The 24,591-nt window shown below is 46.9% G+C and overlaps 1 protein-coding gene across 1 annotated transcript in view; it reads right to left on the bottom strand.

Moving 5' to 3' along the window:
- LOC147666006 (laminin subunit beta-1-like) overlaps positions 1–24,591 on the bottom strand; it is a gene marked incomplete at its 5' end in the record, with an annotated part of 280,699 nt that overhangs the window by 106,602 nt on the left and 149,506 nt on the right. The window contains 2 exons of the mRNA XM_086949328.1: positions 9,783–9,879; positions 17,591–17,805. Of these exons, the coding sequence (XP_086805454.1) occupies positions 9,783–9,879; positions 17,591–17,805 (312 nt within the window). The remainder of the gene's footprint in view (positions 1–9,782; positions 9,880–17,590; positions 17,806–24,591) is intronic.

The following is a 24,591-nucleotide window of genomic DNA, read 5'->3' as shown; positions in this document are numbered from 1 at the left end:
CAGTACGACTTCCTACAGCCTAGACCTGGGTACTAGTTCGAAAGCAGACCTGAGATCAACGAAGGCCGCAAAAAGTAGCCCCCCCCAATAGTACCACTTTCCAATATAAGAGCATAAACCTAAATACCTGTTCAAGCGTCCCCATATGCGGGCGAAAGCCTGCCTGTAATGGCGATAAAATATCAAAATCCGACATCCAACACTGAATTCGGCTCAAGAGAAGGCGTGCCACAATTTTTTGAACCGCATCGATAAGGCGAATTGGTCGATAATTAGCCGGAGCGGAGCGGTCGCCTTTCTTATAAATTGGAAGGATCTCAGCTCCCAACAATGAATCGGGTACCCCTGCTCCTTTCGCAAGGGCATTTGCTAATAATGTCAGGTAAGGGAACCAAAGATCATGATCCTGTTTAAAGATGTCAGCCGGAATAGAGTCAGGACCCGGTGCTTTACCACTCGGTATAGCCTTTAGGACCGCCCTTACTTCACTCGGGGTAAATACCAGGGCTTCATCACTAGTAATGGTAGGTAGTATGGCACTGGTATTAGGCTTAGCTTTAAATTGATTGCCATAATACAAGACCCATTCCTTTGGCTCCACAAAATTTGAGGGGACTGCATCTTTGGGGCGATTGTCCCATTTGAGACAGTGCCAGAATTTAATCATATTATGCCCCTGACAGGCCTCAAGCAGTTCCCTCCAACGTTCCTCGTCCCAGTTTTTTTTAGCTGAGTTTTGGGCAGCCTTGTTTGTGGCCCTACAACTTCGAATGGTATCCTGGGCTCTAGATTTTATGGCTATGTGCGGGGCTCTTTGAGCATGCCTACATACATTGTCAAACCATGAACAAGGTCTCAGCTCTTTGCTTCTGTTATTAGGCGGAAAACTCTTAACAAATATTAATTTAAGATTTGTAAAGAGGTCACTATGTAAGGTAGGAATGTTAACTATAAGCTCATGCTGCTGCCCAAAACAGTGGATTTTGTCCAATGTGGCCGTAAGCATGCTCCTAATCCGAGACATAGCACCTTCATTTGAGGCTATTTTCGGCCATCTTACCCTTCTTTCATTATTGGCTAAAGTAGCCTGAACCATAGGAGTTTCAGCCAGGATAGACTCAGAAAAGCTATTGTCTTTTATAGAGAGGACTAAAGGGTTGTGGTCACTTTCAGCTCTACTTATGACCTCCATGTCTAACAGGCCAGACCACATCTCTAGATTTACCATAATGTAGTCTATACGGGACCCAGATCTTCCATTGCCATATGTCACAGCCCCTAGTCTATCTGACTTCAATCTACCATTTACTGTTCACATACCCTTATTCAGTGATAACCCCTTCATAAACAGGGCAGCTTGTGTCCATTTCTTAATGGGTTGTAATTCCATCCCGGGGATACCCCACAGAGAATCCTCAGCCTCAGAGAGCCTGCCATCCTCTACACCTAGGGGCTCGAAGCAGGTATTAAAATCCCCAATCACCACCCTGTTTACATTCTTCGGTAGGGTGCTTAAAAAGCTCTCCAGTAAGTGAGCAACCGGGGAACATTTCCCACCTGGAAGACCCCTCATATAAATGTTGATAAAGATAACATCCAAGCCCCTTGTAGAGCTAACCCGAATAGCCATCATATCCAAACTATCAATCGGGATCTCTACCGATGTCACACCCTCACGTTGGCGGACCCAGATTGCTAGGCCTCCCACTGGTCTACCTCTTGCGCCCTTCACCGCTGGTCTAGAGAAATTCAGGAAGCCCGTTAGAAAAAGCGGGGATAAAGCCCAGGATTCCTGAAATGACCAGATATCTGTTTTATCAATAAAGCTAGCCCAGTCAGGTATTACAAGCTTGTATTCCAGACCAGCTATATTCCAGGATGAGGCCTTCGTCATAGGAACGACCAAACTACGGGACTCATCCTTTCAATGAACAGAGACTGGGCTTTTTAAACTTGAGATAGGTGATAAACATGGGGTAGGGAGAGGGGGGGGGGCGGGTCTGACTTCTGCAGTACAGGGATGTCATCAACCCCCCCAGAGACAGATGGAAGACAACCAGATTGCTGAGATTGTATCAGGGCCCTCTCTTCCTCAAGTCAGTCAATTTCCCCTAGATTCGATAGCGGGGTAAAACTGTTAAATGTGGAGATTGGGTGGCTAAATCGAGTATTAAACTGTTTATACCTATGATGCTGAGGCTCAACCCTAAATACCGGATTCAAAGGTCTCTGGTGGAAATCTGGCATTTTCATTTTAAACGGGGACAGGACCATATTTAATCTAGGATAAAAATAACAAAGGCTATGCGAATTTATCCCACCCTCTCTGTAACTCTCCCACCCTTCACAGATGCACGTTACAGCTCTAGGGTCTCTGAAGTTTACAATCACACAATCCCCTTCCCTGTCCTTACGTCTACTACCCAACCAGCTAACCCTCCTTACTAGTAAAATCTCCCCGTTGATATGAGCAGGGAGAGGTCTAAAACTGCTAAGCCAAAAAATGACTATTCTTCAGTTCCCTGTGGTTTTCAAACTTTGCCTGTGGCAACTCAGGTACTCCTGACAGAATAACAGTGTCGGGAGCTGAGTCAGGCAGGAGGTCTATAATGGGTGTTTTTGACTTCCTACCTGAACTTTAAATGACCTTCTCCTCATTTTCGGTGGCTACTACTGCCACTGTTGGTAATTCTCTCTCCTGCCTATCCACACTTCGTGGTTCTACAGCACTCTTACTAGTGAGATTGCCGGAGTATTCTTTATTTATGCCCTTCAATTCAGTCTGGTTTTGACATGGGGGTGCTATGGGCAAGGAATGCCTAGTAATGGTCGAAAGGTTAGAACCGGAATCCTGAGTTGGGCCACCTAGACCTGGGCTCGTTTGAACACCACCTCGACAAATAACCTTCTCAAAAGCCAAGGTATTAGTGTTAACTGACTTTTCCAGGTGCCCCAATTTACCGAGAATCCCTTTAATCCTCTCAAAAAGGGGAAGCATCAGAGACTTCATAAGGTGCTCAATTTGGCCCAATAGTTTATCAGAAGTCTGGGGTGGCAATTTTACAGAGTCCCTATTCGTTAATAAATTGGCAACTCCCTCAGAAGGCAGGGGTGCAGTGGCTTTACACTGGGTAGTAGTTTTAGCTAGTTTAGGGTTCCTACCCTTTTGGGCTCCTCCCCCTCGCTTCCTTTTCCCGTGTTTAGTCGGTAATACATTTGAACTTGCAGAACCCAGCCTCGATGGTGTCCTTACTAATGAGGGAGCAACGGAGGAACAATCAACAGATACCGTAGAACCTTCAACAACACTACTGGTATTCAAACCAGTTACCTCACTGGAATAGTGGAGGGATAAGCGATCCAGCGTGGTTGCGTCCCTTAAGGTACCCATTGAGAAGCGTTTATTAAAAATAGGTTCGAGAGAGAGTCTCTTCTCAGTTAGAGCAATCTCACGTTCCAATACAACGGCTGCCTGCGTTATAAACTGGTCCATAGTACTAGAGATACACCCACCTGTTATGCTAATAGCGCTAGTTTTCCCCTTTCCCTTCCCTGGAATGGGTGTCATGGTGGAACCTCAACCCTAATGGTGAACAAAGAGAACCTGAATAAAAGAGAAACTGGACAATGGGACACTAACCGGGGAAAACCAAAAAATGTAAACTAATGCACTTCACTTAACATACAACACTACCTTACGGGCTCAAAAACAAACATAGGAAACATATAAAACCTAAATACAACAAAAATAAAGGGAGGTGGCCCAGCCCAGCCTTGGCCAGCCCCGGACGGCCACAGACGGCCCGCCCTTTGCCCGGGCTTAGCCCGGCGCCGCACCCGCGCGCTCCCGCGATGCAGGGGAAGTGGGAGAGGATATAGCATCTCCTGGGGCGTTTCAGGCTGCGGCGGCAGCTTCCGGCCGCTTTGCACGCTGTGACCTATAGTCCTTGTGTCCCCCCGGTATCAGCAGCCCTCCCCCGCACAGCGGCCGCAGAAGGTCAAAGATGGCTTGAGGCGGCGGGGGGAGAGCTGGGAGGCAGCAGCAAAGTAGCGGGCAAGAAGAAAACGAGGGCTAAAACACCAGACCCCTCTAAGCAAATGTAAGCCTTTCAGGCAGGCGAGCGGCGTTGCTGATAAGGTCTGAAAGGACTACTCCATCAATAGATCCATCGTTGGGATTGCAGGAGAGGAGATCAGGGAGAGGTTCATTCTCAGTTTCCTAATCCTCATCTGTGACCATGAGCATAGGCATGACAGCTCTGTCATAATAGGGTTTCAGGCGGTTGACATGTATTACCCTTTTGGGGTGGTTGCAAACTGCTAAGGTCCCCCAGACAGGTGACTTTCTCTTTTCTTTCAAGGACAGGGTAGGTCCCATTCCATTTGTCTTGGAGGGCCCTAGGGGCCACTGGCTCCAATACCCACACCTTTTGCCCTAGTTTCAAATCTACCAAAGCAGTCTTCTGGTCATACCACTGCTTTTGAAGCTCTTGGCTGGCCTGAAGGTTTTGGCTTGGTTTTTCCATGTATTGAGCCATCCGGAGCGAAGGCAAAGCACATAGTTCACTATGTCTGGTTTTGGTTCTTTGAGAGATTTTTCCCAAACTTCTCTTACAAGACTCAGCTGGGCGAGTGGAAGGGGTGGTGGGGGACGGAGTTGGCATCCTCTCATGTGAGGGAGGCCAGATTTGCATACTAAAGGCGGTGGGCTCTAAGAAGCTCCTTGCCTTGGATGCTAATGTGCAGGTCATCCTGTGGGAGGGGGTGTAAACACCCTCTGCCTGAGCACGCCTTGTTCCTGACCTCCTGTGACCAAAGTCCATCACCCCGGTGATCAGAAACTTGTCTGTGGTGGCATGCTGGCTAGGACCAGTCAGTCAGCACACTAGTAGTTGGTAGGTGTAGAAATATGGCTCTTTATGTGATATATCAAAAATCTGATATACCGTTTAAAGAGTCCAGGGGTTCCCTAATGGGTGGACAGGGGCTTGCAATGCAACCTCAAAGTGCTCTGTTAAGGGGTAGTGTGGTCGAGCAGTCTTAGGCCAAACACAGAGAAATGCAAGACATCTGCAAATACACACAATGGTAAAAAAAATTACACACGACTCAAGAAGGAGATCCACACCAATTTATAAAAATATCAAGTATCTTTATATAGGTTTAGGCATCAGAAGAACCATCGTTCAGGTTAGTAAATTTATAAATACTTTCTTTTCAGTTAAAAAAGTGGACATTGCAATTCTTCAGTTCTGATATGTTATTCTATGGGGAAAAAAAATTCTGCAAACAGGTACAAGACAGCGACTTATGGGACCACTCTCCAGGAGTTATGGTGAGTGATGGGCAAGGTTGAAGGCAGCACAAGCAGAATACCACCAGAGGCATGGGGGCAGGCGAGTGCAGGGTGAAAAACAGCGTCGGAAGCCCATTAGGTTTCTATGGAAATCGGTCACTGCAAAAAGAGGCTGCAGGCTGTAGCTGGAAGGCCAGTCAGGGTGAACTAAAAGGTGGGTTCAAGTCTTGCGATGCTACTTTTTCGCTCAACATGCGTTCCTGAGGCTCATAAGGTTCGAACCAACAAATCTCAGCATGCCCAGCTCATGAGATTGCTTAGTGGGTGCTTTTCTGCACCCTTTCCTTTTGCTGCACTACAAATTGCTGCCTTTAGATTGGAGCGAACTGTTCTCATAGCAGGAGTCCTTAGCAATGCACTTGATGGAACTTTTTACGAGGGCTTGTAATGGTCCCCCAAAGCACACCCATAACTCCTCTGAAACTGGACCTTGGCAGAAAAAACATTGAGGACATAGCTAGACTACGGCCACTTTTGTATTGGAGACGCCTGATGGTGACTCCAGAGCTAAGCCATTATGCTGCAGCTCTGGCAGATGTTGTCAAGTTTGATCGTTTTCACTGTATTGAATGGCTAAAAGAACTACGGGGACTTCTTGTAAAGTTAAAGCTGGAACACCTATGGGGCACTAATGATGTGGCTAGTTTTCCTTCGAAAGCAAAATTGAAAGAACTATATTGGGAGATGGTGTATGTAACAATGTTCTGTAAAGGATCCCAATCAAAATTGACAACTCGCTTTTGTGATATAAAAATGTACCCGTCATGCGAAACATATTGGGATATAATTGAACGACCACATGACAGGAAACTATACTTCCAATTTCGTATAGGAACATTACCAGTGAATGCTTTTAAAAAACACTGGTCTCCAATGTGGGATGAACATTGCTATTATTGTAAGGATCAAATAGAGCACATTTCCCATTTGTTGTTCTGTTGCCCATTGTATGCCAGCCCTAGGCGCAAATGGCTAAAGCCAGTGTGCTCAAATATTGGTACCCGTAGTCAATCGACAGCCCTCAGAATACTAGAATCCGATTGTTCCACACCATTTGTAGTTGCTGTAGCTAAATTTCTCGCTTGGGCATGGGCAATCCGCACTTGCACTTTAATGTCAAATATAATAACAACGTGAAATATGGCTGCTATAATTTAATCATTCCGTTGTATGAATTGTCTTTTTAAAAGAAAAATAACTTTTATGAATATTGGAAAAACTTTTTTTGTATTTTTAACATGTATAGCATTCGACTGTCAATGTTTAATATGTGTTTTAGAAAGTATTTTTAGCTGTAGTATTTATTGTAATAGGGTTAGGAAGGATGCTTTTATGACAAATGTCGAATAAAGCTCTGAAATTTGAATTTGGAACTCTAAAATGAATAAACTTTTCAGATATGGTCCACTCTTAGTAGTTTGACATATTTTCTCCAATGGCTGACACTGTGATAAGTTCAAATATCGATCTTTACCTCGCTGTAAAATATATCTGTAACAATAAACTAAATCCTTTGCAGCCTTTAACATTCCAAACTAGTAAACAGGGGCACAACAAGTATATTTGTCGATACGAGAGCAGGAGATGGCAACTGGATGAGAGCACTGGTGAGAGTGTTAGAACAGACACCTAGCAAATTGATCTTAGACAAGGGCGGCAAGATCATGGTAATCTCACTGTTACAGGAGACCCTGAAACTAGCATTGGGAATACACTATTATGGGACAGGAAAGAAACTGGCACTACAAGAAAACGATGCCATTTGCATAGTGATACATTGACATTGACAATAGGACAACGAGAAATGGCAGACGGTACACAGATACTCAGTGGAATAGGGAGATTTGAAGTTGTGACAGTGCAAAGACATCAGTATGACATGAAGATGTGGACGAAGGCAGCAGCATTTAAAGATCAATATTCTGGAAAGGGAAGCTCAAACTTCAGCATACAGGAAAGAAACTCAAGTGGTAATAAGAAAGAAAAACAATGACACAGCGAGACACCAGCTCTGACACATACTTGGACACAGACAGATCCGGTCTTTTTATGCTGGTTGTCCCAGTTTTTGGGGAGTTTACAGCTTTGTTTTTACATCTGCTCTGAGCAGTGCAGTGCATTGCATAATGAGTTATATGTCTTCAATTCACACTTGTGTGATATTGTACAGGGAAATAATGTTTGTAGTTCCAGATTAGACATACATACATACACATTTAAATGTATGGAAGCTATCAAATATTCAGCGAATCATTTCCTAACACTCAAGAATGGCAGTGGGATTAACTCAGCTAGAACAAGAGCCATTATTAAGTCCTCAACATTTCCTTTATGCAAGATAGTGCTTATTTAAGGATGAATCGTTGTGGTTCTCTTAAAACAATGTTCACAATTAAATCACTGGAACTGCTACATTACAACATAAAATTCCAGGGAGAAGGGGTGTCTCACTTTCATTTGACTACACAATGTTGTTAGAACTGTTATGCTCTAAAACGTCTGCGTTTGTTCTGGAAACTTCCACTAAAAACATTAAAATAGTTTCAAAGCTGCAATACATATTCTTTTGGTTTATAAGGTGGGAGCGAATAATATAATGAACTTGTTATATGAACAAAGGGGGATGACTCTTCCTGCCTCCTTAACTTACCTTTTCTGAACTGCTGTAAGGAAAGGTCTCTTTTGATGGTCACCCCCTAAGTTACTGGACTAATGCTGCTGGTTTTTCAAATCAAGGGTGCACAGACGCCTGCGACCCAGAGCTTAGTGCCTGTGCCCTTACCCACATACTGATATGTTGAATTGGCTTTTACCTAATTGGCTGAGCTATTTTGTCTGTAAGACTTAGTAAAAAGTACCCAGGGCATGTAAGCTAGAGGGTCCCCCCAGGACTGCAGCACTGGTTGAGCCACCCTGGTTGCAACACAAGTAGAACACAGCTCCCCGCCCGCCATTTGCAGGCTTGAAGGGCAGTTTTAACTGCTGGCCCGACATTGCAATTTAAAACAAAGGCAAAGCCAGATTTCCACCTGGTATATATATAAGTCACCCCTAAGGTATGGTGTCACATAGTTCATGGGCAGTACTACTGTGGAAAAGCTTGGTCGCCAGATTAGCAAGTGCAGGGTTACATACTGGCACAGCGCCTCAAATGTGCTAACTCTGGAATAGTGCAACTAAAGTGGGTTATCCAAGGTAGGAAGGAACTTACGACATTAAGTCTGATATGATTTTCAGGCCGAAATTAATGTGATAAGTTGCAGTGTGCAACTTTAGCAAAGATGCCGGTTTGTTGCCTTCAGTCCTCTGTGCCCATACCGGTTGCCCTGTGGCCGAAACAGCTTCCTACCCTCCTGGGGAGATGTGCTAACGACTGTCATGAAGCCAAAAAGGTTTTAACGCAAAAGGCGAGTTTCAAAGAAGAAGCAGTCTCTGAAGTGCAATTTGGGAGAGGGGCTGCTCTATTGTTCAGGCAGACAGAGAGGGGAAACCAGTTGCCAAGCCTGTTTTCCGGTAGCCAAACCTCTTGGTTGGGATAGGGAACACACATGCCGGGAGAAGGGTCCTGCCAGATTTGAAATGGGCTGCATGGTGCATCATGGGATGCCCAGATGCCGCACTTTGCAGGAAGTGGTCATCAGGTGGGAGGGAACATGGTAGGCAATTGGCTAGCAACCACATCCTGCCCTGAGGACATATTCATATATTTGTGATAGGTTACATTATTAACACTAGCATGTATTAATCAGTCGCTCTTCAGGGACAAGAGAGGCAGTAGGGTTGCTCAGGAGGGACAGTACATTATAGTAGTCTAGGATTTTATTGAAATGTTGACAAATTATTGTAGTCCACAATTCTTTCCCTTGTTATGTTTTTTGGCAAAAAATAAAAATAGCTAATGGATGGCGGTGGAATGAGAAAAATCCTCCAATATGTGTCAGAGCAAGTGAAATCAAATTTATCATAGGAAATTAACTAACAGAAGAGTTATATTATTTTTTACCCAAAAGACACCCTGAAAACTAGCCAAGCTAAACAATTACCAGAGAATAATTTGCCTTATTCCACCACTCCAGAGTGTTTAAGCAAGGTTCAGAGACAATGATATGAGATTTTAATTCATGGGCATAGTTTTGACCAAAGTTTTCGTTGTTAACAGTCCACAATATCATATCAGACCAAACGAAATCAAACTTACAGAAAAGTTATTTTTTAATCCAATAGACACATTGAAAATTAGCAAAGAAAATGAATTACCAGAGAATAATTTGTCCTACTCCGTCACTTCAGACTCTTTAAGTAAAGTTCAGAGAAGATGGGGTGGGAGTTTAATTTATGAACATATTTTCAATCAAAGCTTTCATGTACACAGTACAAAACAGCCCAAAGTAATATAAATAGCTTTATTGCTAATACATAACCTCACCTTGACATTCTGTTCTAGGATCCCCCCAGTAAAGCTCTTGGCACTCGCTGCAAGTGCGTCCTCCAAATCCTGGCATGCACCGACAATTCCCAGTAAACTGTAATGAATGAAAAATTAGAATTATTATCGAAGCTTCTGGACCAAACATGTATGCTCTATTTAAATTATCAAATGTGTTACAACAAAAGCAATAACAGTTGTTGAAATCAGCCATGAAAATGAAAAAAACATTAGGACAACTCTATAATGCAGAGTGATGGATGAAAGACTGAAGAATGGTACACAGCCACTAACATTGCAGTTGGAGACAAATTCCCACCTGAGCAAGAGAACCTACTTTTATTAGGTTGCTTTTGAGACTCAGGTTAGCAGGTATCAAGTACAAACAGTTGGCCATCTTAAAGGGGCCACAAGTATGTACCTGAATCATAAGCCTATGAGTACCAGCGTAGGAAAGTGCCCTTTTGACATGGTCAACACCACTTTTTGCCTGGTATCTGATGTGATTTCGACTGAAAGTGCACTGGGCCACTGCTACTAAGGTCCCCAGTGCCAGATCTCTTTCTCAAAACTGTACAATTGTGTCAGCCAATTGGGAATACCATTAGCACTCTCTGTAAGCCCCTAGTAAATTGTACCTCTAGTGCGTGGGGTCTGAGGTACTAAAGAGGGTCCCGAAGGGCTACAACACAATTTGTGCCTTCCCGAGTCCCCTCAATAACCACATTCAAGACTGCCACTGCAGGCTGCGTTGTTTGGTGCAGACAAAAGTGAAAACACAACATGACACACATCCCTGTGGGCCATGTCCTCTAACACTACATGTAATATTTGTAAGCCACCGCTACAGCAGGCCTTGCAGCATTAAGGCAGTGTGCCTTATATTTCATGGGAGGACACATCTGCATGAGCATATATGCCCCTGTGCTTGTCAGTTCCATTACTACCAGCAGGGAAGCCATTTTAAAACATGTGCTGTACACTAGTGAACACAACTTACCCAGCTACAGGATGCCTTCACTGAAAATAGGGATGTTTGGTATCAAACATCTTGTATTGCTAAACCCACACTGATTCCTATGTTGGATTTATTAATACATGCACACAGAGGGCACCTTACAGGTGCCCTCTGAAAAACTACCAGCCTCTGGTGTGTTAACTGACTGGTTCCGGTCAGCCTGCTGCCACAGAATACTTTGACTCCCCTAAGGGTGAAGGCCTTTGCTTACAGGAGTTCAGTAGCAAAGCCTGCTCGGGAAGGGGGTGTTCACCCCTTTTCCCACAGGATGACCTGCTGATTAGCATTCCAAGGCAGGGGAATTTAAATTAAAAAAAAAAAAGCTACCGCCTTTGAGAGTCAGGCTTCCCTCACAGTAAAGGAAGCCGGCCCCCTTTGTCCATAGTGCTTTGGCACCTGGCCAGGTGTGAACATTAGCTAGTCAGGTAGGCGTGCCCACCCCCAGGGTAGTATTATCCCTAAGGTGGCCTAACCTGAAGTGGACATGATTTTTCAGAGTTGGCCACCTTTGTGATCGCAAACGTAGGAACTCTGGGACAGAGTTAAGCCCACTTCCCAAAGGAAGTGGTCATATAGGTGCGTAGTGACCCCAATGAAGGTAGCACATTGGCTACTACCCTAAACTCCCTTAACACCACAAAATTCAGTATTTAGGAGATCCCCTGCCACAGAAAAGCAGATCCTGCAGACCAGAAAGAAGAAAACCGATGTGAAGAGTTGCAAAGAGCAAGCACAGAAGAGTCAGCAACTGACTTGGTGCCAACCCTGCCGGCCTGCCTGCTGACTTCGACCATTGCACCAAAAGACGACTTGTCCTGCAGTTGCTTTGCCTCTAAGGCCTTAGAGACCTGCCAGCACTTCACCCAGGAACCCAGATCTCCTGTGAAGCAGAGGACTTAATTTCCTGCTTTCTGCAGCCACCCAAAGAGACCTGAGAAGACTTGAGGATGGCGAAAACCCGACCCCTAAGGACACCACTGTACCTGTTGCTATCAGCCCGGGTTGAAGTGGGTCAACGGTGCCAGCATGGTTTAGCCATTTAGAGACCGAGCCCACTAGGGTTTCACTCCTCGTGGACTCCCCAAAGTCGCCTGCAGCCTCTGTACGCAGGCCTCCTCTACAGGGGCTAAGAAAAACCAAAACGCATAAGGACACTTCTGCACCCGTTGCCCCGTGGGTTCCTTGCTTGCGGTGCCACTGGTTTCAAGCTAGCTGGCTGATGAGGGGTGATACACCGAAACCAGTCCCATGATGCTTGTTTCCGGTCCAGCGAGGACCCATCGTGGCAGTTCGTGCTGGACTGTTCCCATGAGGAGCAGGGTCAAGACTGATTTGCATATGGCAGGGTCTAAACTGGGGTGGCGTAGTGAGCAAAAGAACCATGGATTTAACCCAGATCTCTTGACTGGGGGTGAATGTTTGATTTCTTCAGCATTCAGTCCATCATTTGTTGCCGCAGCATGTTTATTCTGAAGGCCGCACTGTCATTTGTAAGTAAACTGCAGCACCACTGTATTATAAAAGTCTCTCAAGGTTTATACCTACTTGTTCCTGTGAAAGCTGTTTCCCACCACATCTTTCACTCACACGAAAACAGAATCCTGCAAAAAGTGACAATCTTGTCTTCTGGTAGCACATCTTGGGTATGGCAGAAGCACGCTACACAAATGCTGATATCATAAATTCCAGGTACATTTGAATACTTACCTCTGGTTAGTCAGTACTTGGTTTCCTAATGTTTAGGCTGCATTGTTTTTTAAGCTTTGCCATTCCATCAGTTTTGAAGGACTTGTACGTGACATGCTACCAAAACATAAAACTTGATTTTCCTAATCTTACTTTCCCTTCCTGCTTTCCTTACCAACAAGCAGAGTGATTTTTATGCTGGCAATGTTGGTCCTCGTTTTACTTTGTAATATGTAGTGGTGCCTTCATCTAATAAAGGCAGCCACAAAAATAGTGATGAACCAGTATTCAGTGACCAAGATGTAATTCAATCCCAATGCCTAGGACCATTGAGGCCTGGTTTGGAGGCTAGTTCTGATCCAGGACACTCCTACACATTGTCCTGCAGGCAGCAACTGAAGAGACTTGACTTTCTTAGGACTTTGGAAAGGTAGAATAAACAAATGCTCAGTAATGTCTTCGTCCAGGGGTTATTGTCCTGTGTGACCTGCCACAATCTCCTCCACCCTTTCTTTAGAAGATGTAGATCTTCGTGCGCAGACATGTCTGATTCACCTTCAGGGGCCGTATTAGATAAGGTGCCCCGGGGGCTTAACGGGTGTTTGCGCCCGCTTTCTGCGACCCGGGGGCACTTTGGTATTATAGAAGGGCGTGCAGACTCTTGTGCATCCCCTTCTATAATACTGATAGTGTTGGTGCACTTAAAGCACCAGCGCTACCAACAGAGGGTGTTCCCTCATTTGCATAGGGGTGTGCCCTAGGCAAACAAGGGAATTCCTTTGACTCTGTGCCCGCGCCATATTACAGAAGCGGGTACAGAGTCAAAGAAGCCCTCAGGAGGCGGACTGACAGTGTGCCATTTAAAAGGTGGGGCACTGTCAGCACGCCTCCTGACAGCAGCCTTCTGCAGGGGGCAAAGGGAGTCCCATGGACCCCCCCCCCAGATATCCCCTTGCAGGCAGGTGCAGTCATGGACTGCACCCCCCTGCAAGTGGATCTCTAAACCCCTTTGAAAGTGCAGGCGGGTGCCTCCTGCAATGTGAAAACACAGAGCGGCTGATCCTTGTTTTCACATGAATTTGCTGCCCTGGCGGCAGCGCATTCACCCTAATGGGGTGCAAACAATGACAATATGTAATACGGCCCCAGTGCGGCACTGGAGGGACCAGAGTCCCTTCTACAACTTGATTTCTAATCCAACATTTTCAGTATTTATTCTGTTGTCCAAATAACAAATGGTAGAAGCATTAACATTTCTAACTATTTTAATAATTTCTGAAAAACTTATTGCACGAAGGGCTCTTGTACAAAATGAACATACTCTGGACTGGTCTATTTTTTATTTGAAAGATTTTCGAGAAATATGTCCTTCTGTATCTTATAAGAATTACTGGGCGTCAGTGGTCTATAAAACTTTGAAAGTCCGTAATAGTATTTGTGGGTAAAACTTAAGTAGTGTCCTCATGTTACGCTTTTTAATTAGCAATCCTCTTGAGAAACATTTTTCTGTTTTCCCAAATACTTTCAACATTTTACAATAGTTTGTAGCTTGAAGCTATGCTGGATTTGAACACAGTGCATTATTTCGCAATCTAGTATTTAGGTCCAAAAAGTTCACTTTTTTATTTTTTTTCATTTTGGACGTCGACCAGAGAAGGAGTCATGCCAACCTCCTATGAAGTGAACCGTCAGCCCATTTTCAGATTCTTTTTGATTTTTTGTAGTGATGGTAATACTTTTATTGCTTTATTTTGCTTTCTTTAAACTTTCTACCTTTTTGATTCATTCCCCTTTCTCCTCACTGAGCAGGTGGGTGAGTCGCAGTGGATAGAGAATAGTTTCAATTGGCAAACTATTGCTACAGGTAACATTTTTTCTTTTGCAAGCTAAATCACTTCACATATTGTCATTGATTATGGAGTGGTATTAGATGTTAGTAGTGGAGTAAGTGCGGTTGGTAGATAAAAGATGCTTTAGATCCTTCTGTCCAGACTCCTGATTCACAAATCTACTCAATAGCTTTTAGGAAGGTTTGTACAGAAGACCATGTTGCAGTCATGCATAAGTCACTGACAGAAATGTTTGCTCAGAAGACTAATGTTACCTCCAATTCCCTAGTGTGCTGCACCCTTGCGTCAATTATCTTTGGCTTTGCCTGCCAGTGAGAACATGTTTAGATAATTTGAATTAACAACCTTGCAATTGTTTCCTTCAAAAATGGGAGCCTTTTGTTTGCTGCCCCATGTAAAACAAACTTCATATTTTCTGAGTGACTACTCACCTGCATGCATGTATGTATGTATATTAGCTCACTTTAAAATCTAGTGAATTTATCGTTTATCTGCTTGCGTTTTTGGTTATTGCATAAAAGGGAGTACCTGAACAGATTAGTTCCAATGAAAATTTGAGAATCTTTGGAACAAACAGAGGGTCATGGCTACGCTATACTTGTGTTTTTATGGATAGGGTTTCTGAAAGCGTAAGGCCTGAAGCGCATTGACTCTACGCAATGTGGTGATGGATTAAAAAGGCTGTTTCAGTATGAGGTAGTTGAGATTTACCGTCTTCATTGGCTCAAAAGGCTGTTTCAAGAGCAGTACTAGCACCAGATTTAGATATGACTTTACATAGGAGCAGGGGCTGACATCTGTAGGCAAATTCTCTTTGTTTCTTCCATGAACCTTTTGTTCCATCGTGTGACAAAAAGATTCTTCCCTTAAAACCCCCAGAATAATGAGATTATGGCAATCACACGGAGTAGAAAAAGTAATCTGCAAAGTAATCAAAAGTAATCTAACAGTACTTTCAACTGTATTCAAAGTATTTACAAACCTGTAATTCAGTTTGCTTGTATTGTCCAACTGCAATTCAATTGTATTTCAACTGCAATATATTATCTCACTTACCTGCGCCAGCCCTGGCTTGGCTCTGCAAATAAAATAACAAAATAATATTTTTATAACAAACAAATTGGTCTGAGCTCAGTCTTGGAGTGTGTGACATCATTTCTTTGCTGAGTGTGTACAATAAGTGCTTAACTATCCTCTGATAAAACCTTACTGCTTACTCACACTACCACAAATAGAGAGTAAGATATTATCAACTTTTACCTCTGCCTACCTTTGGGGTGCCACTGGACTGTGCACACTATACCTTACTTTGGTATAGTATATACAGAGCCAGCTTCCTACACCTCAGCCATGCGTGCCTCCTGAGGGTGGTACCTGTGCACATATATCTACTGGCAGTGGCTGCTGCATCTAATTTAGACTTGAGGCAGGAGCTGAAGATGTTCTTGCCCTCTTGGATCACTGACTTGGCCCTTTTTTAAATCCCTCTGGAAGGTGTTGTACGAGGCCTTCCATTTTCTCCCATAGTGGGTGGCTGTAGCGGTTGAGGAATGTGTTTGAATTTGCAACTCTCCCTTTGTGTATCTGCTTCCCTTTTCCTCTTCCTTGCCACCAAATCCATTCTTTTGCTGGGAAGCATAGGCAGATAGAGGTTTGTCTTCTGAGATGGCATCAGTGCTTAGAGGAGGAAGTTTACCTCACAGCCTTGATCCTCTCAAAGTTGATGATACCGTCTTTGGTCTCTGACTCTCCACCCTCTGACGGTTCCCCTACTCTTCTTCACTGGAAAGGCATAGGTCCTTGAGTGATTCCTGCTTCCTTTGGCCGCTGACAACAGCGTGGTTTGCCAGTCATTTTTTGAGTCTTGCCTTTAAGGTTTTCGGGACGAATTCTGTGCAGGCCTCGTAGTCCTAGGCGCTGTGGTCTTTCGGGAGACACAAGTTGACACCTCGTGGTGGGTCCCCCTCTGTGCGGACTGTGAGGGCAGTTGGGACAAATTTAAAATGGGCGTGCTTAAGGTCTCTGCATTTTCCGCCCACATGGTGCTAACCGGCAGGGTACCTGTCGGTGGTTAGGAAGGATCCCCTTCTCCGGCTTTTGAGTGCTGTTCTTCCAGGTGATTTTTGGTGTTTCATGGTGGAAAAAGGGAAAATAAACTCATACATATTTGATGATTGAAGAAAAAGTTTGGAGATTCTCTGTTATGCTTCCAGACTCAATGGCAGAAAAAAGAATCTGAAGATGGCGACTATGCACATGAGAGCCCGTGGTGCACGTCAGACGTCACACAAGGTATGGACTTGCCATCAAATGGTGGTTAATGACTCCCACAACAACTACAACAAGAACAAAAAAAAAAGAGAAGACAAAATACGATTCCAACTAGATGGCGGAATAGATGCACAGCATGTGAAATTCAGAAAAGGATTCATGCAGCAAAATTACCAGTGCTTAGTAACTGACAATCTCATAACTTACTGGCTATGACATTGCCATCTGGGTTTCAGGGTCTATTTTTTTTTTGTACACAAATTATTATCTAAATAAATCAAAAGATTCAAACGTGTTTCTGTCTTTAAAAGAAGAGGTTTTAGTTATTTCAAACCAATAGGAGTCCACCAATGCGCCTTTCTGTGCATGCATATTTGGCATTCCTTCTCCTACCTCGCCGCCAAGACCTGGAACACCCTCCCTAGCCACATACGGCAGACCCAAGGCCTATTCGCCTTCAGAAGACTCCTCAAGACCTGGCTCTTCGAGCAGTAGCAGCACCCCCCCGCCTCCCCTCAGCGCCTTGAGACCCTCACGGGTAAGTAGCGCGCTCTACAAATACTATGATTGATTGATTGAGGGCTCCTCCAATCTCAGATTCTTAGGTGCCCTGTGTGCAGCTCACCCTAAGTCATTAAAAATATTCAGCAAGAGTTTCATCCCAGAAGGACTCAAAACATAATACATACATATGGCGATGGAAACCACTGTAGTTGAGAGAGTTGTTTATCCGTGGTCAATATGTGCTTTAATAAATGTTAAGGAACTTCCTTCCTAAAGCTACTTTAATAAAAAAAAGTGTAATAATAAATAGTGTGTTGAGATCTCATTTTCTGCATTGGCGCTCAATTGGTGAAGTCTCTGCACCCATGCTCTTGAAGGAAAGGCCAGCGACAGCCAGCATCCCTGTTCATGAAATATATGTAGCCTAAGCTTTCCAGTAACTCTTTCGAAACACCTTGAGATTGTATACATTAATTTACCTCATTGCAGGATGGGCCCAGTGAATGAGAAGCATCACAGGCACACGGCTCACAGCCAGTTCCACTAGCCAATTTCCAAGTGTTCGGTGCACAGCGATCACAGTTCAGGCCAATCACGTTTGGAAGACACTTGCACTGACCAGTTGTTTGGTTGCACTGACAATCATCTCCACTGCAGTGTTCCTGCACAGTACCCAGGTAATTGCAAACACACCCTGGAAAGAAAAGATGCAAGAGAGGTAAACTAAGGAGAGAAATGCTAAAAAGAGAACAAAAGCAAAAGGTTAGAGGTTCAGTCAGAGAAGAGAACAGTGAAAATATGTTTCTTTCTATGACTGCAATGGTTAAGCCTCGTCATTTGCACAAAATCGAATTAAAGAAAGCAATAATACAAATGAAAATCACACATTTTCAAAAATATTTTTGCAAGCAACTTAGGTACACATGCTTGTACCATGAGCATATAGGTACTGTGAGGCATTTACTAACAAGCCAAGATCAGGGGTCTCCAGGGGCATGGCTTCTCTGAATAGTGGAATGGCAGCAATCTAACGTGGCTCCACCGGCTGAGCAAAGCAAATCCATCGCATCTGAAAACAAGAAATAAGTGTGGCGGAAGGTGTGGGAAGAAGCTGGCGTGCCCCGTAGGCGGAAACCGACGTTCTGTGCCCTGGAGCGGCTGGGAGACAGACAGCGCTGATTGCACGGCTGAGCTGTGGCCTGACGGCACGGTGAGACCGGGAGCTCTGGTGGCGGCGGATGGTCAGAGCTGGATGCCGTGAGCGGGGCAGGTGGAGGCCGTTAACGCTGTGAAAGACTGCGACGGAGACCCTGCATTATGTGCACATAGATGAGGCTGTGTGGGCGCTGTGGCCGTTAAGGAGACGCTTTGAATGTAGTGCGTGCGGCAGAGATCGGACAGCGAAGGAGCTGAGCGCTGAGCCTGGGGGCCGTTATCGGCGGTCCAGGAAAGGAGCACTGCACGCAAGGAGAGAGGTCAAGGCGGCGACTGGAACGTGCGTGCATGAAGAGACCCACCTCCAGTGTGGCTGCTTTGGGTTGCGGACCTTCGCAAAGATTATCCAGACCTGCGGGATTCCTAGCTGTGGCCGCCATTTTGTGGACTGGGTACCTGGATGCCTCCAAGTTGTGCAATACGCGCCTGGGCGGGTGGAGTGGCGCGTTGAGGAGTGGTGAGTGAGGTGTGGTGCCGGGTCGTGGATCGCCCCCACCCTTTCCGGCCTGGCAGAAGTGTAGTCCGTGGACAGACCCTGCGTAGTGAGTCAGCAGGTACCACTACTCATAGCGCGAAGGTGCGCGTGCCATATTTATTTATTTTGAAGCTTATAAAGCGCGCGGCTACCCCCAACGGGGGTGTCCCGGCGCTGCAGACAGCGACTATGAATAATGGTGGCAGCAGCTAGAGACTGGAAAACAGCCAGGTTTTTAGTTTATTCCGGAACAGTGATTCTGATGAAGTCAGCCTAAGATCTAATGGGAGGCTGTTCCAAAGTTTGGCGGTCCCTACAGTAAAGGACCTGCCCCCCCATTCTGGACCGACGAAAACGCGGGGTAGCAAGAAGGCGGAGATTGTTAGATCTGAGAGCTCTGATTGAGTGTACAGGTTTAAGCCTATTTTGCAGGTAAACTGGGAAGCTCGTAATCTGCAGAGGCAGTGGGAGCTGTGTGACACTGAGCTATGGCCACCCTGTGTAGCGGAGACAGATCTGGATGAAGAGATAGTGGAAGGGAGCTATTGAGATACACAAGCCTGTGGATCCTGATTGCTGGAAGAGGGGTCGGTGAACTGAAGGAAAAGGCTGATATCCCTCGTGGTAGGAGCGCAGAAGTGCACCCGTCCTATGACTGGATAGACTGTGAAGGAGGCTCACAGGGTGATTAAAGCGGGTTGCACGGAGAAGCGTGACATTGTTGATTGCCGCAGAGATCCAGACACTGGCTCCACCCGAGACATATAGAGCTGTGAGGGCCTGCATTTTGAGGTGTGGGCTACAACGTGGCCCATTGGTAGGGAGGCACTTGTTGAGTGTGCTGGGGCGCAGCTTGTGGAGATAGGCAGGCGAGGCCGCGGGTGACTCGGACATACATTGCAGCCTGGCCATATCTACATTCCCGACACCTCAAAAGGTGGGGACGCTCGCTGAACGACCCTTGCTTGAGACTGCTGGTTAATACGCTCCAATAGGGGCAAGCCAGATACCAGGCAGCCCCGCATACATTTTGATAAGAAAACTGACAAGCAGGCGGAGACCGATGGAGGGCATCAGGACCCTGCGGGCGAGGCTGGATCTGTGCAGTTGCCAGAAAACGATATACGCACTATGTTCAAGGAATTGAAAACCAGTCTCAAGGGCATAGATTCCGAGATGAACACCCTAGCGGAACGCATGGATGGGATCATGCAACGGGTTGAAAAACAGTTAGGGCGAATGGGGGTACTAGAAACGAGAGTTACTGAAACGGAAGATGGTGTAGACCGAGTTGGAAAAAAAAATTGAAGGGCATGGACAGAGTGCTGGAGGTGATACAACAGAAGAATGAAGATTTAGAAGCGAGATCCCGTAGGAATCACCTGCGTATCACGGGGATTGCGGAGACAATGTTCCTCATTGAAAGGGCACATAGATCGCTGGGTCCGAGGCCGCGACCGGGGGCGCCGGCGAGATCAATCATAGCAAGAGTGCGCAATTACAGAGACCGCGACACGATACTCCGACTGGCCAGAGAAAAGGGTGACATCCAGTACCAAGGCAATAACATTACTCTGTACCCTGACTTCATGCTGCAAGTCTAAGCGGCTCGCAGGAAATTTATCCCGGCGAAGAAAATATTTCAACAAGTCGGTATGAAACATGCATTGATATACCCGGCTAAATTGCGAATACAAGGAGCTGGTAAACCTACTTTTTTTACGTATGCCAAAGCAGCATTAATGTATGCCAAACAACTAGTGAAGGAATAGAGGAAGCGGAAGGTGTCAGGGGACGAACAAACAGACACCAGACAGTGACAATGATTGAACATGAACTGGGGGGTTCCTAAAGTACAATTATGTTGTGCGTATGGCAAACCACTAACTGGAGGAGGACAGTTCATCGGTAAGGGGAATGATGTTGTCGCAATGAAGAACGTAATCTACACTTGCATAAATAGTTGACTTTCCATGTAATGATGTGCTATAGGTATATGATGTGAAATTCCTATTCTTTGGGTGGGATAATATATGCTCGGCCACCCTGCCTTAAGTGCTGGGGTGTTGGCCAGCGGCCCCACGCACCCAATGGGATGATTCCCTTGTGTTGGTTACATTAGGTTGACTGTTTTTTGTTGGGGGGGAAGGTGATACACAACCTAATTGGGGGTTGGTGTGGGTGGTAGGGGAAGGTTGTTTGTTTTATCGTCCAAGCTGAGGCATGACCAGTACACAAAGAGGAGGAGGGGATGATAGGCTGCTGCACACTCTGGGGTGTGCAGTACTAAAATCATATGACACTTCTGAGCGATTCGTAGGCACTAGCACAGTACCACGGTGGGAGGTCCGACAAATAGATACCATAGGCCGAGCACGCTACTGATTGATGACAACCGATTCACCTTCAATGGACGGACCACAGCTGCGTCCACTTCACCTTCAAGAGAACTACGACCCGCCACCACCAGCAACAGGCCGCCCGCAGAAGCTGGAACAAGATCACAGCAGACCAGCTCGCCACCTCCCTGAGCCAGCACCCTCCTGCCAGCTCAGCGAACCCCAGCCAGGCCGCCGACAACCTCACGAAGTGGATCAGCATCTGCGCGGACGAGCTCGCCCCGCTGAGGACCCCGCCCAGCAGACCCGGAAGCAAGAAAGCCCCGTGGTTCACCGACGAACTCAAGAGCTCCAAGAAGAACTGCCGAGCCCTCGAGAAAGTCTGGAGAAGGGAACCTACACCGGACAACAGAACCTCCTTCAAGCTGGCCACCCGGAAGCACCACCAGCTGATCCGCGCCGCCAAGAAAACAGCATTCAAGGAACGGTTGGACAACAACGCACACAACTGCAAGGAACTCTTCAACATCGTGAAAGAGCTTTCCAACCCCAGCGCAGGAAACAACGACATCACCCCATCGCAAGACCTCTGCAACTCCCTCGCTTCATACTTCCACAACAAGATCGCGGACATACACAACAGCTTCAACAACCAACCAACGCACACCATGACCGAACAATCACCCCCCACCACCACCCTCCACGCCTGGACCCCGATCAGCACCGAAGACACCATCCGCACGATTAACTCCATCCACTCCGGATCACCGACCGACCCCTGCCCTCACCACGTCTTCAACAAGGCCGACGCTGTCATCGCACCCCACCTGCGAGACATCATCAAAACATCATTCGACACCGCCACCTTCCCTGAGAGCTGGAAACACGCCGAACTCAGCGCCCTACTCAAGAAACCAACAGCGGACCCCACCGAACTGAAGAACTACCGCCCCATCTCGCTCCTCCCGTTTCCAGCCAAAGTCATCGAGAAGACCGCAACAAGCAGATGGCCGCCTTCCTCGAGACGAACGGATCCCTCGACCCCTCACAGTCCGGCTTCCGAGCCAATCACAGCACCGAGACCGCCCTCATCGCCGCCACCGATGACATCCGAGCCCTGATGGACAATGGAGAAACAGCGGCCCTCATCCTCCTAGACCTCTCCGCGGCATTCAACACGGTCTGTCACCGCACCCTAGTACAGCGCCTCAGCAACATCGGAATCCAGGACAAGGCGCTGGAATGGATCATCTCCTTCCTCGACGGAAGAACACAGAGAGTCCGCCTACCACCGTACAAGTCAGAGGCCTCCGAAGTCATCTGCGGCGTCCCTCAAGGATCATCTCTGAGCCCCACCCTCTTCAACGTCTACATGAGCCCCCTCGCGGCCATCGTACGCAAACACAACCTCAGCATAATCTCCTACGCCGACGACACCCAGCTGATCCTCTCCCTGACCAACGACCCCGCCTCCGCCAGAGCCAACCTGCACGAAGGGATGAAAGAGGTAGCCGAGTGGATGACGACCAGCCGCCTGAAACTGAACTCTGACAAGACGGAGGTCCTCATCCTGGGCTCTTCCCCCTCCGCCTGGGACGACTCCTGGTGGCCTCCCGCCTTGGGCACCGCACCCAAACCGACAGACCATGCACGCAACCTGGGCTTCATCCTGGACTCCTCCCTCTCCATGACCAGGCAAGTCAACAACGTCTCCTCGGCGTGCTTCAACATCCTACGCATGCTACGGAAGATCTTCCGGTGGATCCCCACCGAGACCAGGAAGACCGTCACCCAGGCCCTCGTCACCAGCCGACTGGACTACGGCAACGCCCTCTACGCCGGTACCACCGCCAAGCTCCAGAAGAGACTCCAGCGGATCCAGAACGCCTCAGCCAGACTCATCCTCGACATCCCACGAACCAGCCACATCACCGGACATCTGAGAGACCTTCACTGGCTCCCCGTCAACAAAAGAATCACCTTCCGCCTCCTCACCCACGCACACAAAGCCCTACACGACCAAGGCCCGAGCTACCTCAACAGCCGGATCAACTTCTACGCTCCCAAACGCCACCTCCGATCAGCCAACCACGCCCTCGCCGCCGTCCCCCGCATCCGAAGAGCGACTACAGGAGGAAGGTCCTTCTCCTACCTGGCCGCCAAGACCTGGAACTCCCTCCCTCCCGACCTGCGCCTGACCCAAGACCACCTCTCCTTCAGGAAGAAGCTGAAGACCTGGCTGTTCGAGCAGTAGCGCCCCCCCCCCCCCCCCCCCCCCCCCCAGCGCCTTGAGACCCTACGGGTATGTAGCGCGCTCTATAAGTGTCACTGATTGATTGATTGATAGTTTGGCCAACGTAAAGTGCATCACGTGGAATGTCAGAGGTCTGAATGACCGTAGAAAAATGAGGCTAATCCACTACTACCTTACCAGACATGGGGTCGATATTTGCTTCCTACAAGAGACGCATCTAACTGATTGTTAGAAGGGGTTCTGACACTAGGGGCCGCACGGATTTTTTGATTTTTTGAGCACCTAATTGTTGAGCTTTTACTGTGGGGGAGCCTCCTAATCTGGGACTCACCCACAGTGAACTCATAATGAAGGCGACTGCATGGAGATTTTACTTGTGTCCCCCTGGCTTGTCCAGGCGGCTGCGAAACAGCTGGAGTATGGGCACCGGGCTGGTTACATGCAGACACTTGTGTACATGCGTGTGCACACTTGTAGTGCTGCGCAGGGGAGATTCCTAGCGTGCGCAGTCCAGGAGCAGGTACAAATTGAATAGTGCGGCAGGACCTATGCAGAATTGGGTGGTGACATGGAATAGGCTTTATACTCTGAGAAGGAACATGCCAGGGAAAGTCAGTGTGTTTTACTGTGTTTTCATTATTCCCCTATGGGGATGTGGGGCCCATGGCTAAAATGACTTCCAAAAGGCCTACCGATTCCAGACATGCACTAAAGTCTATTGTAGAGTAGGTGAAAATAAGTATTCTGCAGAGTCCAAAGTCATATTTGTACTGCTTTTGGGTCATACAGAACTGTCATATTTCTCTGAGCCAGCCATGACCAGACCCAGGCTGAGGGTTGACCTCAGCTGGATGGATATATAACCTTTCTTCCACAAGCTAGGGCCTCCTCTCCACAAAGAAGACGATGGGTGGGGCTACAGGTTCATCCATTAGCAGCAGTCACTGGGTGCCAGGCACCAGGCTGCACCAAGAAGGAAAGGCAGTGAGGGGGGAAGGAGTTGGGTTTCAGAGGCCATGTGGCCAGAGACACTGGAGGACTCCATTTTGAACAAACCCAGAGGCTGGACAAGAAGGAGGGGGCAGGGAAGTGATGTGTCGTTGTTTGATAGGACCCACAGAGCCTTTCTGCCAGCCCCCTACTCAACTTTTAAAAAGTACTTGCACAGGAAGAGAAGCTCTCTCTGGGGTGTGGTCT

This window comes from Lissotriton vulgaris, unplaced genomic scaffold, assembly GCF_964263255.1.
Source record: "Lissotriton vulgaris unplaced genomic scaffold, aLisVul1.2 SCAFFOLD_1018, whole genome shotgun sequence".
Taxonomy (NCBI): domain Eukaryota; kingdom Metazoa; phylum Chordata; class Amphibia; order Caudata; family Salamandridae; genus Lissotriton; species Lissotriton vulgaris.
Note: the sequence above shows the minus strand (reverse complement) of the source record. Positions and strands in the feature narration are given on the sequence as shown.